This window comes from Synchytrium microbalum (genome assembly GCF_006535985.1).
Source record: "Synchytrium microbalum strain JEL517 chromosome Unknown SmJEL517_scf0007, whole genome shotgun sequence".
Lineage (NCBI taxonomy): Eukaryota > Fungi > Chytridiomycota > Chytridiomycetes > Synchytriales > Synchytriaceae > Synchytrium > Synchytrium microbalum.
The window spans coordinates 546,617-562,067 of record NW_022158356.1 but is presented as its reverse complement, the minus strand read 5'-3'; the positions used below and the strand labels follow the sequence as shown (position 1 = coordinate 562,067).

Below are 15,451 nucleotides of genomic sequence, written 5' to 3'. Positions count from 1 at the left end.
AAAAGCCTTCAGAAACAGAGACAGTCGATTTGCATGATCTCATGTTGGGAAATGGTAAGAGCAATAGTTTATTATTGATCTATCTTCGATACTCATTTATATTGCTTTTGGTAGGAAACATGCCATCGCAAGCAGGAAGCTCGCAGCGTTCAACGCAACGGGACAAAGCTATAGACATCCTAGCCCGCTGTGGCCTCAAAATAACTTCACAAGCTGTAGAAAACTTGAGTAAGCTTGGACATAGCTCGCTACTTATTGAACATCACAACGTCAAACACGCTGACATTCTTTACACGCGAACAGCTGTAGATCAAGCTGTCTTTAGAGACAGAGTCGCCGCCGAACTAAATGGAAAGGACGCTTCAATAAAGACCTTCTTGGACTCGCTACAGGAATATCTGGATGCCCAAGTATTTCTCAAGAGTGCCTTGTTGCCTCTGAAGCTTGATGGGCCCTCTACAAGGTGGGTTTATTGATTGGATATATATTTCGTATCAGGCGAACCACAGGCGAACCACTTGATTGACACGATTACACCGACTCTATAGCTGGAATTCAGAAAACTCGCTGATTCGTGTCCTCTTGAGAATCGATTGCCTTCAAGTTCGACTAGTAGAAATACTCGTGTATTGTCTACCTCACTACATTGATCTTCCTTCTGAAGGGTACGCGTCATTCAATTGATTTCAAAGTAGTAACGCAGATGTATTCACAGCAATGTTATCTGACACCTCATCACCAACAACATAGGCTTGACCTCTCTGAAAACATGCCACGTCTCATCATGAACCAATTTAGGTTCTTGGATCATGTCGTAAGCCCAAAGGACATGTGGAAATCCATCTCGGAAATGTTGGAAGCTGCTCCAGCAATCAACATTCAACGAGAAATCATCTCTTGCCTGCCAGAGGTTATACTTGAGTCCGAGCACAAGGTAAAGCTGCTTCTACTAAATGGAGGAGTACTCGTGGACATATTCTGACTCTTTACTCTCCTCTGCTCTATCAACAGTTGGTAGCTGCTTGTGTCATGGACCTGATGAAGTCAAAGTCTGATTTAATGATACCGATAATGGACATTCTTGGCAGTCTACAAGTTGACGATGAGACTAGGGTAAGCTCGCACAATCGTACATCGCTGGGGCTGAAGTTTGTGAGACCACTAGTGTTCATTTTGAATAACATTTTCCCCCACTGTTTCGTTATTAGGAGGCAAATCGAAAAACAATGATTCGCCAACTTGATAAGATGGAATTGGAAGTCATTCCAGTCGTGTTAAAATATCTGCATGCCTCATCGGACTCTGGGGAAGCTGCAGAACTCCTAGTCAAAGACCTTCGCAAATATCTTAAATTTGAGAGTATTGCTGAAGTATTACGAAACAAGAACCTCTCGGATCCTAAAGGAAAGAAGGCTGCTATATCTCAAGCTGTCATCTTAGGTACTCTTCAGTTTTTCTGCATGTGTCTGTCGAGATCTGACCAGAAAGCCCAAGATAGATGCATTCAAAGTCGGAATGTTGAATGCAGCAACATATTTATGTGCTGGCTGGTTCAAAGTGATTGAAGCAACCGTAAGTATTCTAAACATGGTACGCTCGCCTGATGCGAGGGTTTTTTTTACTCACTGTAGTTTGTTCAAAAAAATTTAGGAGGGGCATCAAGCTTTAGATATCTTGATTCTCATCATTGCCCTGGGCTTTGATCGCAAGACTCGAAAGGAGGCTGAACGAATATTTAGGAGTAAAATTGCTAGTGGTCTCTTTTCGCGTCAATTGATTGCAGATACCATTGAAAATCATTTCGAAGGATTGCAAATGTAAGTTTGATGCCCAGCGTATTTTTCAGGAAAGTGCTCGTACTTTTGCCAGCAAGATCGATGTGAAGCACTAATCAATTGTTCTTTTACTTCAAGGTATCGAGCATCATTGCTTGAACTACCAGCAATGTTGTTACGAACAAACCAGTCTTCGAATGTGGCTATAGCCGAAGTCATATATTGTAATTCCTTCGTTGTGTTTGATCATACATTCAGACAGGAAGTCATTGCGTCCTTGGTGACGAATGTTGGGAGTGGTATTGAAGCTGGTAAGCCTTGTGAATTAATGCGAAAAAGACCAATGTAACCTCGTCTTTTATCGCAGAGGTGGACTCGACCTTCCAAGTGCTCTACCAACTGGTGGACAAGCATTCACGTGAAGTAAACGAGTTTTCAATTTTTATCAAGAGTTTGCTCGAATCTCTGGATTCATTAACGGAGAATCAAGTGCGGTTGCTATTCGATGTGTACAGTGGCCTTGCCATCGAAGTGAGTCTTTGGCATCTCGGGGGCTCGATTTGTGGTATTTTTACCCCCCGCTTTTGTACTTCTGTTTGTAATGCCATGATTGCTCACCCCTCCCGTTACATCCATTTAGTCTCGAGCCATGGACGTAAATGAAACGGTGGTGACGTATGAGTCATCACTCTTATCAGACATGCGTATCATCATGAAGAAGGAATTGACCTACAATTCCGAAAGACACAAACGCATCGGTATCTTTTGTGCTCTCGCTCTTGTCCGTCGACTTGGCAAACCTCTGGATCCGAATGCTGATGATGAGGAGGACTTAGAACAACATGGTGAGAACTGATTGGATTCTTGTTTGATACTGTCTTTTTTTTGCTGAAATCGAACTGTCCTTTTTCCACAGATGAGACTGGGATCAGGCAAGCCATTGAGATCTTGAAGCAGATTATGGAGTCTTGCAAAGAATCTATGGTATGAGCTGAGCTTTGGGCTCATATGATACTCTGTACAGTGAATGGGCTTAACATTTTTTCCCCTCGCTCTTTGCAGTCATGTCTGGGCTTAGCATATCATGAACTAGCCTACATGATCTCTCAAAACAACCTCGACATGGTAATTGTTGAATGGCTGTTCGCCCATGTCGCTGAATCGTTGCCGGGTCTCTTTCTAATTCCGAACATGGAGGAGATGGTGGATATTGTACCAATACCCCAAACCCTATGGATGGCTATTGATGTAAGGACTTAGCCACGAGGTAGTCTTCGTGTTCGCAAGCTTTTCATCTTTTGTTGCCTCCGGTAGATGCCCGACGCCGGTATAGCCATCTTTCCACGCGTATGTGGTGTATTGCCTACAGGAACTGTAGGAGAAGGCAGAGACGAGATAAGCAAAAAATTGCTCAACTTGGCTACCGAAAATCCAGCCATGATTGTATTGCTCTGTCCACTCTTCAAGTTGGCTCAGACTATTGAAGCATCTCTCAACAAGAATCGAGATGGTGTTGCGGATTTGTTGAAATTGGGACTTGTTATGCCTGGTCAACTTGAAGAGCTTGGGGTGAGTTGATGTTGGATGTGTTTGCTCGTTGGTTTTGAGTAATACGCTCTCATATGTAGAGTCTTTTTCTGTTGGTTCTGACTTTTGTATGTTTTCGTAGACTTCTGTCACCAATGCTGAAGGCGCACGAAGAAAGCAAATCTATTCCTCGCTGTTTTATGGTATTGGATGGTAAGTTCGCAACAACCGAAAAAGAGCGTGGCAGATGATTTATCCTACGTTGCACAATAGGTTGCGAGAACTCTTGAATGCATTCACTGAAACCGATAACAAGGACACAATTCGTAACTGTGTCACTCGTATCGACCACATCCTGGTCCTTGAGGAGGAATTCAGTAAAATCTTTACCTCTCTCAAGGCATTTACACCTCAAGGACTTGACATTGATCGTGCAAACGAAATTAGAACCGTCGAATGGACTACCGGAGGGTTTAATGGTGGAGCCATGAGCCTGTCTCAAGAAACTCCATCTCAATACCCTGGCTCTGCCGGTAATTATGGCCAAGCTGGTGCTAGTAGAGCGGGTGGACCGTCTAAACGAAAGACTCCGCCTTCTGACGATGAAGACGAAGAAGAAGAGGAATATGAGACGTCTTCTACTAATAATCGTCGTAAAAGTAATTACAGTAATGTTGAAGATGACGACGAAGAAGAGTCTAGTGGTAGTCGATCCACGACGTCAAAAGTAGCAAAAGGGAAGGGTAAAGCATCTGCCTCTAGTAAGAGTGGTGCTGGTACTTCGAAAAAGAATGCTGCTGGTAAGAAGGGGAAGGAAAGTGCTGAAAAGGGTAGTAAGAGTAGTACTGGTGCTGGTCGTAAAGCCAAAAAGCCAAAACTGATTGCTGATGGTGAAGTGCTGGTACTGACTAGCGTAGCACAAGCTCGGTCGCATTTTAGAGAGCTTGAGGTGAGCATCCATATCTTCTCGGTACCTTTTTTTGTGCATCAACCTCATGCACATTACTTTCTTATCAGATGTGCGTATTCAGCCTACTAAATCTCAACGAATCTGAAGAAGACATGGAAGTCTTGACGACACCCACCTTGCAATTCCTCATGCAAGAGTTGACTCAAAAGGTCGTCTTTATGCTCCCTATACCAACCAGACCTGCTAAAGCTGATGCATCACGAACAGGAGCTGCTGCTGCTAATACTAGCACGACATCATCTAGCAGTAGTGCTCGACAGACTGGATTTGATTTATTGTCGCGTATGAAAACCAAAGAGTTTCTAGAAATCATGATGAAACTGGTGTCTCCTCTCTGTGCTACTCTGGATCGTCTTGTGGAGAGTTTAGGACCGAGAGCTCCTCCTGTATGTGTATTGGTTTTAGACTTTCATCTGAGACATATTAGCGGACTAAATGGAACTTTTTTCTTCGTTGACTTAGGAACCTGTAGAAAAAGGGCCAGACGATCAGGTGAAAGAAGTCTGTGCAATTCTTCAGGCCATTGAAGCTCTTACATTGACACTATACTTGATCGTCATCTAGCGCTCGGCAACTATTGAAACTCTCAAGCTTACACTGAGATGCTTCCATCATTTGGTAATGAATCCAGACGCTCGAGTTCTTCACCAGGTATGTTATATTTATTCTTTGACAGAAACTATGCTTAATTTAATTCTAACAACATTGAATCAATGTTGTAGAAATTCTTGACAGCAGTCTTGCGAAGGAATGGAGCCAACACACCACATCGACTATCCTCTCTGGTCCAACGAGCCTTTGAATACTTTGTTGGACATGCTGCTCACATGCCCACAATCGAAGCTGGTGTGTTGCTACTCCACGTAATCGAAGGTGTCACTAGTATGGCTCCTGTAGACGCAACTGATGACTATCGGAAGGCCCTGCAAAAGCCTATCTGTGATGTCGCTGCTGATTTCTTGTCCTTTGAATGGTCTGATAAACGTAAACTCAAGGTATTGTTTAAAATGAGAGTTTTTTGGCGCAGAATACTGACCTCTTTTGATTTCTGTCTCTTAGCCCGATAGCTTGGTATACCTGTTACAGAAAAGGATATCACTGTCTGATAATGCTGCTTCAATCTTGAGAGACTTTGTCTTCAATGTCTTTAGTGCGTTGTGGGCTAAAGCAGATGATGCAGAGGACGCTGATGAGAATCTTGGAGTTCTTGCTCAGCATGCGTTCCTTGATAAGACTACTGCTATATCCTACTACAAGGTATTGTGGTTGGTTGTGATTGAGATGTTCCGCATTTGAAACATTGCCTCATTCAACTCCTGTTTTTGCTGTCCACAGGTGGTCTTATCAGAACTAAACAAGGACCTCGAATCAGCGTGTGAACGGACAGCAGAAATCGAAACTCAATTGGATGAGATTGAAGAAGCAACAACCATCTTCAAGTGCATTACTGAATCCTTGAAAATCAAGGGCCTCAAGGATAATAAGGATACTCGACCAGTATTCTTAGCAGTGATGAGGGAATCCAAGACTTTCTTGAACCTATTCAACAAGATTGTCATGAAGGTCTTTGCCAGCAAGTTTGCCCAGCATCATTTCAGGATTGTGGAGATTCTGAAATTAGTTCAAAAGCCTACAAGGACTTTGCAGGTGAGATAAAAATTCGAAGCAAAAATGACAAGCACAGTTTGCAGAATGAATCAACGCTTAACGGCTTCCCTTTTGCATAGGCACTTTGCAACGACGTCAAGACCAGTCAGGAAAAGACGTTCATGAGTCTTGCACCTCAACTACGTAAAGTGTTGGAAACGCTTATTGAAGGTGTCAAGCATGTATGTAATACGCACAGTATTGAATCGTTTCGTTGTGAATTTGAGTCTCATACACTTGGCATTTTTTGCTACAGATGATGAAAGCAAACAAGTCGAGAGGTGCATTCAGAATTGCAAACCTCAAGCACAAGAACGTCGCGGGACAAGTTGTGTCAAGTCAGATGCCGTTCCCTGCTGAAAAGACAGTAAGGCACAATTGGTTGTTGCATTTCATGGTACGATCCACACTCACAGTGGACATCTCGATTTATAGAAACGAAGAGGGAGACCCTCACATTCAGGCTCTTCATCTGAAGGAGACGAGGAAGAGGCTTCTCCCCGTAAAAAACGTGGCGCAAAAAAACGTGCTGCCAAAAAGTCAAACTCGTCATCAAAAGCTCCTCCAAAAAAGAAGCAGAAACGTGCTTCCGACGAAGAACAGGAGGAGGAAGAGCAAGATGAACTCGAAGACGATGTTGAAGATGACGGCGATTCTGGTAATGGTGGAAAGCATCATCAGAAGAAGAGAAAAAGTCGTAGCAATGCGCCACCAGCTTCAGCTCGACTCCAGTTTCACGATGATGAAGCTGAAGAAGGAGATGAGGAAATGGGAGATGCTGATGAGGAGGAAGAAGGTGGTGCTGGTAATTTTGATGACTCAGACCGTGAGAGGGATGAACTTGAAGATGATCGGTAAGCAAATAAACCATTATATGAAAGAAAATGTCTATTACACTTTCGATGCAAACCTAAACGATCCCCTTGTTATAGAACTCTCATAAGTTTAGGAGATGCAAAACGTATAAAGGTTGAAGAGACTGAAGATGAGCCGCACGAGGTAGAGGAGGTGCCAGAAGAGGACGAAGAAGAAATGCAAGAGGAGGAAGATGAAGATGTGATAAATAGCGATTGAGGATTTGTATATTGTAAACTTTTATAGACGAACAACATATTGCACACAAGAAACTTTCTTTTCCGTTGTCTTTGATAACCATAGCATCAAATTCTTCTAAACAAAAGAGCCTCGCGAAATATGTTACGGTATCTCCTCCTCACTTTACCATCGGAACCTCGAGAAATGAATTTCGTTCAATGGGCACCTTCATGCGCTTGACCGCCACCACTATCAATATCACCAATTTCACCTTCTTCACGCTCTTTTCCATCAGCTCCTAGTGCATCACCAGCTTCTCCCACTGATTGTTGAATGACTAATTGATGTTAAAACTTTTCTTTCAGTGATGCAGACCACGATGCCAGTATTAAACTTACCAACAACGTGACCAACTTGAGACGGTAGAGACGCAACTTGGACATGCTGACGATACCTTGCAAACAAAGACGTCTGAATATCCGTGTGATGTTGGTTTCTCAATGAACCAAAGGTATGCCCACTTTTGACATGTGTTGAGGTTGGCAGGATACTCTTGAAGAATTCATAATCACTGGTGAGATCCATTGACACAGCTGTTTTGGTCGTAGACTCTGCAGCTCGTGCGGTCGATTCGGTCTATATATGCACGAAGCTCTGCATGTCGAGGATTGGGAGTAGCAAATGTATTGTGGTCTTCGTCAGAGACGAAAAGGTTTCTGATAGCAGCAGGGGGATTCTCAGCTCTTGTTGCGGCTATCACTATGGCAACCCTAAAGACTGAAATTTTTTCGACAAGTTCACTGGTGTCAGAGACAACTTTGCGGATTTGTTCAGTCATGTCGTATGATTCACATACACCACCACAACATATGATTTTCATATACGTCCTGATGATTTACACCCGGTTGCTGAAGCACTCGTCTAACTTCTTCCAATATGACATCATACACTGGATGAGCCCTTCCTTTCCAATCAGCCCTGATAAGCACTATACTTGATTCTTGATACAGACTAGGATTCCAACCTTCTGGGTCGCTGCAAAGGGTATCAGACCTACAAGATGATATTAATGAGCACTAAACTAAAACTAAAGTAGGTTAAGAACATGAGGATGATGTGCCTTGAGTTGCGTGGTATACTCTACAGATCACAAGTCTGCAGCCATTGGTAGAAGGAGGTCTTCGAGAGCGTGTGTGGGATGTAATAGTTCATAGTGCAAGCCCAAAAGAAAGAATAGGTAAAGCTGCACCAGAGTGCGAATGCATACGTAAAATCGAAGGAAGTCGAAATGAGAGCGGAGTGTTGAAAGGCTAAAAGAGCTTTGAGCAACCACTGAGACGTTTTGAGGTTTGTCAGCCTGTCTCCATCGACGACTATGTCTCGGTTTGCATCGTAGCTTTGTTTTTTTCGAGGGGCTTCAAATTAAAAGTCCAGTCTTTTTCGATTAGCACCGTTTTCGAGTGTGAGTTGTTCCTCGACGACAGATCGTCACCCTCATTGACATCAAACTTGAGAAACCTGCATACAGCTGGCTTTTGTCCTAGGCGAGTCATCAAATCAGCACATGGACGCAGCAGATGTCCTTCTTGTGCTGAAGTTGTTGTAGAACTCGAGATTCCTCAGCACAATTGAATTGTGATCCTCTTAAAGTCCTGACTCAGAAGGAAATACTAGCTGCCAATGTACCAAAATCTCACCAGTGGTATGGTGAAAGGCTTCTTTGGCCTTGTTAACATAGTACAGATTTCGTTTCAGCCTTCGTAACAATGTAATCAGTTCTTCAGGTCCACCACGTGATTATTGTTTGGTTTGGTATACAGCATCTGTCTACTTTTGCAATGGGATCGGACTGCTGCATCAGATACTCTTTTTGGCTGGCATTCGTTCCAACGACTCTGAACGATTTCACCTTCTCGTCAAGACCAGTTCTTTAGAGTTCATGTAAGATTCGTTCATGGTTCATGGCAATGGCTTCATTGATGAAGGAAGAAGCCGTCGAAATTGGATTTCTCAACTTTTGGTATTGCTAATGATGAAGGTACTGTCTCGTCTCGATTACAGTGATTGGATCTACTTTAATGGCTGAATGCTCTGTTTGCAATTTTTGTCCTATTTCATGGTAGATATGGACTCGGCTGCCACGAATTTCTGCAAAGACGTTAGCAAAAGAGTTACAAAGTCAACATTTAACATCGACAGAGACATTACACACCTGAACTGGAGAGTGCGTTCGTTGTCTTCAATTCAATGGTAGCAGAAGTCCATTTTGATTATTGTCAACCAACCAATGTCATCGAGCCATGCTATCAAGACAGGGCTTCTAGACCAAAAGTCAACGTAGAATGTCGCAATCACGTCGATTCCGTACATATTGGAATGAATACGTCTGAACATAGTCAAGTTTTAAGGTGTCGGGTTGTAAGGATCTGAAAAGTTCATAGTTTTGAAAGATAATTTTTAAGCAAAGTTTTAACCGTGAATATACTTTCATTGCTTCGTCGTATCCGGTCCCTCATTATTCTTGAGAACCATGATGTATTTGTAACAAAGCAGTTGCTCATCCACCGAGAGAAAGGGATCTTGCAAACTCCAGTTTCTTGTACCGGTCGCTTGCTAAGAGTAGTGTCGACATTCAATTCTTTAGTCTCATCAAGCGCATCCATCTGTCTGCCAAACGTACTTTGCGTGAATCATCCACCGGAACTCCTTCCCAAAATAGCACTGGAAACCACCAGCACTTTTAGTGAACAGCACCACCTAGCTCAAAAGAGGGCAACGAGAGACTGCATTTATAACGAGAGCCGGAACAGATATAATGCCTTCTCGTCATCGTGACCAAGTCCCAGCACCAACATCAACCCCCCAACCACAAGGGAACTTGGTCAAATGGTTGCCTCTTTTGATCCTCTTACTGTCTGTAGCAGGAACATGTGTCTGCGTCGGTCTACCATTCTGGACACTTGATCCTGCAAATGGTACGAATCTTGGCCTATGGCAAGTCTGCCAAAACTTAGAAAATGTCAACTTGAGTTCAAATCTGGTGGCCGATGGAATATCCAACGCTATACTTGTTGGACCGAATAATGGATCTGTGCCCGTCACGTATAATACGGTGCAAAATTGGAATAATTCCGTTTATATTGCTAGTTTGGGAAGCACCAATGAAGGTGAGTGATGTTGAATATCAAGACTTTGTTGCTGTTTGACCAACCACTCTCCTTGTAGTATGTGTGCAGATAGAATGGGCTTCTCAATTTACATTCTGGAGGATCCTGATGCTGGTCGCTATAGCTCTCAGATTACTCACCATCGAAGTGTATTGTCGAAAACACCAACCGATATTAGAATCCATCGCTCTTCCGCTATTTGCAGCAGGATTCGAGGCAACCGTAATCATACTATGGATACAATACTTTCAAATAGTCGGAATTCTTTGGTATTGTCTTATAGCTTCTACTGGAATAATGCTAATAGCACCCTTTGTCTACTTGATTGTAAGACCGAGAATTCTAAGTCTTGTCGTAGTTGAATCGCTAAAGGATGAGAAGATCATTAGTAATCCAGCTAGTAGACGTAGTAGTAAATATAATGCTGTTGTCCCTGTTTGAAAAAACAATCTTACAATAGTACACACTTCGTATATATCTGAATATAAAAATAATTTAAGGGCTTAGAAAATCCAAATAAAACCTTTAATCATTTACGAGAATAAGTTTATGAAGTGTCACAGATTCCAGTTTTGGTTACATGGTATGAACTATCCTATTGCGGCAAAAAAGTGATGAAAACTCAGACGAAAATTTCCAGGAATACTTTCGGGAATGGTGGCCGTAGCAGCTCAGTACGATAATTTTCGCTACGATATCTCAACTTTTGCTCTCCCAACAGAAACATTTCGACCTTTCCTCTCGTTTCAAAACACGGAGAGTATTTTCACATCACCCTACAAAATAACAAGATCTGAAAGAAAACTGTTAGTTTCTGGCAACTTACATACTTCGAATTACTACCTGTGGACCATGAAAGAGCCAACGTCAAACCAAGTCTGGCCTCTGACATCAGCAGCACTGAAAAATCATCCCAAGAAACTTCCAAGCAGAACGGTCTCTTACGCATCTTATAAGCCTTCCCTATTAAGACGCTGTGCACGTAATATTCCAATCATACTGGTCTTGATTACTTTGATGGGCCTAACTGCAAATGGAGGCCTGCCATACTATTCAATCAATCAAGTTGCTCGGGTGGGAATGTGGCAACTTTGTATAAAGCCGGCAGTACTGAATGCTACCAGAAGTATTGATATCGCGGGTAGCAATTATATGTTTGGAGCTGCCGGTGCTGCTGTTCCATTATCGTCTGATACTATTCAGAAATGGACGAATGCAAGTTATGTGTCTCAATTTGCTGTTAACGATGAAGGTACTGTCTTTTCTCGATTAAAGTGATCGGATCTACTTTAATGGCTGAATATAAGTGTTCTGCTTATATTGAATTGTAGATTGTGTATTGATTGCATGGCGCTTTGATGATTTCGTGTCATGGAGAATCCTTGCCATCTTATGTTTCATATTGGGTGTTATGCTGGTTGATTTATACATGCGCTGGAATTCCTATGTCATGGATACTTGTGTATTCAGTGCCTTACTAGGTATGAATCGTTCTCTTGGGATCTTTCTTTGTCATGTAGGAATACATTTTCATTGCTTCTTCAACCTTCTCCTTCAATCTTTCATAGGAACCATGCATACTGGAGTGCTAGTTTGGTGGGGAGTGATATTCCAAACATTGAGTTTGGGTTGGTTGCTTCAACTGGGAGGCATCATAATGTTGGCCGTGATTGCACCCATGTCTGTCTTGCTGCTATTTCACTTACAAGTCAAGCAAGAGGACGAATTAATGGCTCAACAGAAAGCCAAGGCTCGATCAGCCGTGACCATGTCTGTTCACAGTGCATTGTATAAATACGATTCACGAGTATCGAGGAGTTTTGAACGTTGTGTTGTAGTGTAAACGATTTTTATTTGGAAACAATAGTAGAGTGTAATAGTTAGACATTTAGTAGTAGAGTTCCAAAACGAAACGAGGTTCTTTGTAAAAGTCTCTGGGTTGTTTTCAGAGTTTGTGAAATTGAGGCATCTTCAAAATCTTTGCCAGAGCTGAAGCTTTATCAATGATGGCAGCTTGCCAAGGTTGAAGTTCTTGGCCTCCCATAGCAGAGTACATACCTGAAAAGTGTTGAAGATAGAAGCAAAGAAGAGAGAGATGAGCATACAAGTTTTGAAAATTCAAGACAGACCAGTTCTTTCTTACCCAAGTATGGATCCGGGAAGACCGAGTCTGCTTTACTAAGCTCTTCAAGTACCGCCAGTCCACAGAAGGGAACATAGTATTGATTATACCCTCCCTCATGAAACATGGCTAGTCGACCATGACAGGTCTCTTGAGCCAACTCAACCAGTATCTTGGTCATGCCACGATACGTCTCTGAATATGCCATCATACGGCCGAGAGGATCACAGGCCGAACCATCAAATCCGGAAGAAACCAGAATGAATTCTACGTGTGAGAAGGAGATCAATCAATTTGTTGGCCGCCTAGTTTCTGATTGGTAAGAATGTATACCAGGTTTGAAGGCATTGACAGCCGGCGCCACAACACGGTTCATCATATCCATATATGCGCCATGGCCACTTCCTGGAGGTAGAGGCACGTTGATCTTAGTACATAGAGGGTATTTCGTTAGAAATCGCGAAAGGTCTTCAATTGAAAGGATGTGCTTTACATTGTATCCAAGTCCAGCGCCAGCTCCGGTCTCTTCCAACAAACCCGATTGTGGCGGATACCAGTCCGATTGATGAACAGATATGAAGAGGACACCACTGTCTTCGTAAAAGGCCTTCTGGGTTCCATTCTATTGAAACGTGTCTAAATTCAGAGAAACTGGTATGTGTTTTAAGAACAAGTGATGATCACTTACCCCATGATGCACATCCCAATCAAACACCATGACCCGTTTAAGTCCACGCTTTCGTCTCAGATGTTCCGCGGCAATCACCGCATTCCCAAACAAACAGAAACCCCTTCCAATATCAGATTCCGCATGATGCCCTGGAGGTCGGCACAGCACATATGCATTATCAATCTTGCCATCCATAACAGCATCAACAGCAGTAATGCATCCACCAGCAGCCAACAGCGCAATTTCATACGAGTTTTTCCCAATAGGAGCCAATTCACCACCGTCACCAAACCCCAAATCTGAGCATGTCTTTACATGTTCAATATACTTGTCGGTATGAAAGTACTTGATTTCATCGACTCTGGCGAATCGTGGTTTTATAATTACGAGTTCGTCGAGTAGGGAAACGACGTCAATCAAGTTTCGGAATCTACGTTTGGAGGCGACTGATTCGATGTGTTCGCCCATTTCGAGACCGGCTTCCAGTGAATGCGGATGGGAGAAGGCTGCTTGTCCAGTCGCGTGCCAGAAATATCTAGGAGAGCCATTTGGTTAGAGCTTCAAAGATACACGGTGCTTCATAGCCATGATTGTTAAGAAATAATGGTTGGGTTTGTTTCAAACTGAACAAACACACTACGGCCACTGTTCTTTTGCGATTCAGAGTGATTCAATTAGTCTTTGAAAGGCAGCGATTGTATCCTCCTTGTACGTTGACCATGAAGTTCATGATGTGAGTCATAAAGCAAGCTCCAACATGCATCCAACGAGAGTTGTCAAGACACATTTCGAGTAATAGAGAAACAGAAAGAGCAACGTAATAATAAGTTTCATCCCCCGAAGCAGAGTATTCACCTTTCATCAGAGACCCATCCGGTTCTTCGTGTGCAACCTGATGTTTAGCGGCCTTAGTACAAAGTGCAGCGCTGTCTCTTCTTGCAATTGCAATGGATTACTTACGAACTTTTGTGCCGTTGTCTGATGTAGTTGAAGTCATTCCTAGAGTTCTTTGGCGAACTTGAATGTATCGTTGTGATTTCTGGTGGCCGGAATCTGCAGCAACACAAGAAAATACACATTCGTCTCATAGGCGATCGGTCGCATAAGCATAGTGCAAGTACGCGTCTTTTTTGACGTAGAAGCACTTTGAATAGTCCAGGAATGTTTCTAAAGTCGAGGAGACTCTGGTGACTCCGCATGTAAATATCATTATTTTACTACGTTTGACACGTTTCAAGTAAAATGTGTAGACGATCTATTGTTTTTTACCATTGCGACAAATGTTTGAGCTACACATACAACTACATCAATACAATGAGCAGAGCATCTAATCAACTACCATGCCATGATAATCTACCAAGCCCCTTACAATCTGTTTCATCATTGCACAACTCTTTGACCATATATTGGGTGAGTGAGCAGCCCGGGGCTTCAAAGTGAGACTCGCGAGAATATATAGGAGAGAAGTAGTGATTTGCCCACAAAGGGTTACCATTCGACCTGTGATAAACTTCCAATACGTGAAGCTAGAAGTGTAGCTTCATCTGTAACCTCCATTTCACGCTGACACTAGTTTAGGCGTGGCATTGACATATAGATCTGAGCTCGTTCAGTAGCAACATCGTTCGCAAGCTCTCGATTACCACTCGAAAAGAGATATTCCAGCTTTTCAAGTTTCGTGGCCACAAGCTTGATGGTATGGACACACATAGTGTCCAGAGACAATTCCTTGAGATTTGGGCTGTAGTCTACTATCGTAGTCAAGCCTTTTCAAATCTCTACACGTTACGGATAGTCGTGCATTGACGTGACTACGATAGTAGACTTCCAGTATTACACACTATCGTGGCAGCGGCTGGAGAATCGAATGGTATACGTAAATCGGTAAGGTTGGGCATACGATAGGTATACATGGACGGAGCAAACCACAAGCCCAGAATGGACAAACGACGAAGAGTGGTGGCGTGGTGTTCAATGACTTGACCAATTGCTTCAATACCTATCGCTGTACCATAATCTATTATTAACGTTTCGAGAGACTGCATTTGCCTTGGCTGAAGCCAGAGACGTCAGTGCACGACGATCCATCAACGCGATATCGACACTACCAAACGTTACGTGTTTGAGAGTTGCATATTGAGAACAAGTCCCAGCAGTCATTCCAGTATTTCATGATGGGAGCCTCATCGTCACGACGGTTGAAAGTAAAGCTCTTCAAGCTAGCAGTACTATTGATCCTCAGTGCCAATAGTAAGGACGCCATCATTTTATTGATAATGATGGGCGTGAAAGTCATAGTAATCAAGAGGCAATTCCTTGTAAAGAATGCGAAGAGCCTAATCATAAGTCAAATAATAAGTCAAATGAGGATGACGACAGTATCATGTCAAGTAGTTTTGGTAGCAGTTTGTGCATTCCAAACCGACAGATTCGTTCATTTCTTTTGATTGCGAGCTAGAGTCTTGAAACCGATAATTCCATGATCATTCACTAAGTATTAAAGTACTTTATCAATCAGCTCAGTAGGAAGCATGGCTG

At 42.8% G+C, this 15,451-nt stretch overlaps 1 protein-coding gene across 1 annotated transcript; it reads left to right on the top strand.

Annotated features, from left to right (window-relative positions):
* Positions 1-41: 41 nt before the first annotated feature.
* Positions 42-6,993, top strand: SmJEL517_g02003 (uncharacterized protein; the record flags this gene model as incomplete). Its single annotated transcript, XM_031167931.1, has 27 exons — positions 42-54; positions 115-228; positions 304-463; positions 549-665; positions 751-934; positions 1,012-1,113; positions 1,209-1,440; positions 1,499-1,572; positions 1,651-1,817; positions 1,914-2,086; positions 2,143-2,306; positions 2,416-2,620; positions 2,692-2,759; positions 2,838-3,023; positions 3,090-3,344; positions 3,445-3,515; positions 3,576-4,251; positions 4,320-4,658; positions 4,735-4,764; positions 4,837-4,923; positions 4,995-5,267; positions 5,332-5,529; positions 5,608-5,919; positions 6,000-6,101; positions 6,176-6,286; positions 6,355-6,773; positions 6,852-6,993. The coding sequence occupies 27 exons, from the start codon at positions 42-44 to the stop codon at positions 6,991-6,993; spliced, it is 4,974 nt and encodes a 1,657-aa protein (XP_031026193.1).
* Between the last annotated feature and the right edge of the window lie 8,458 nt (positions 6,994-15,451).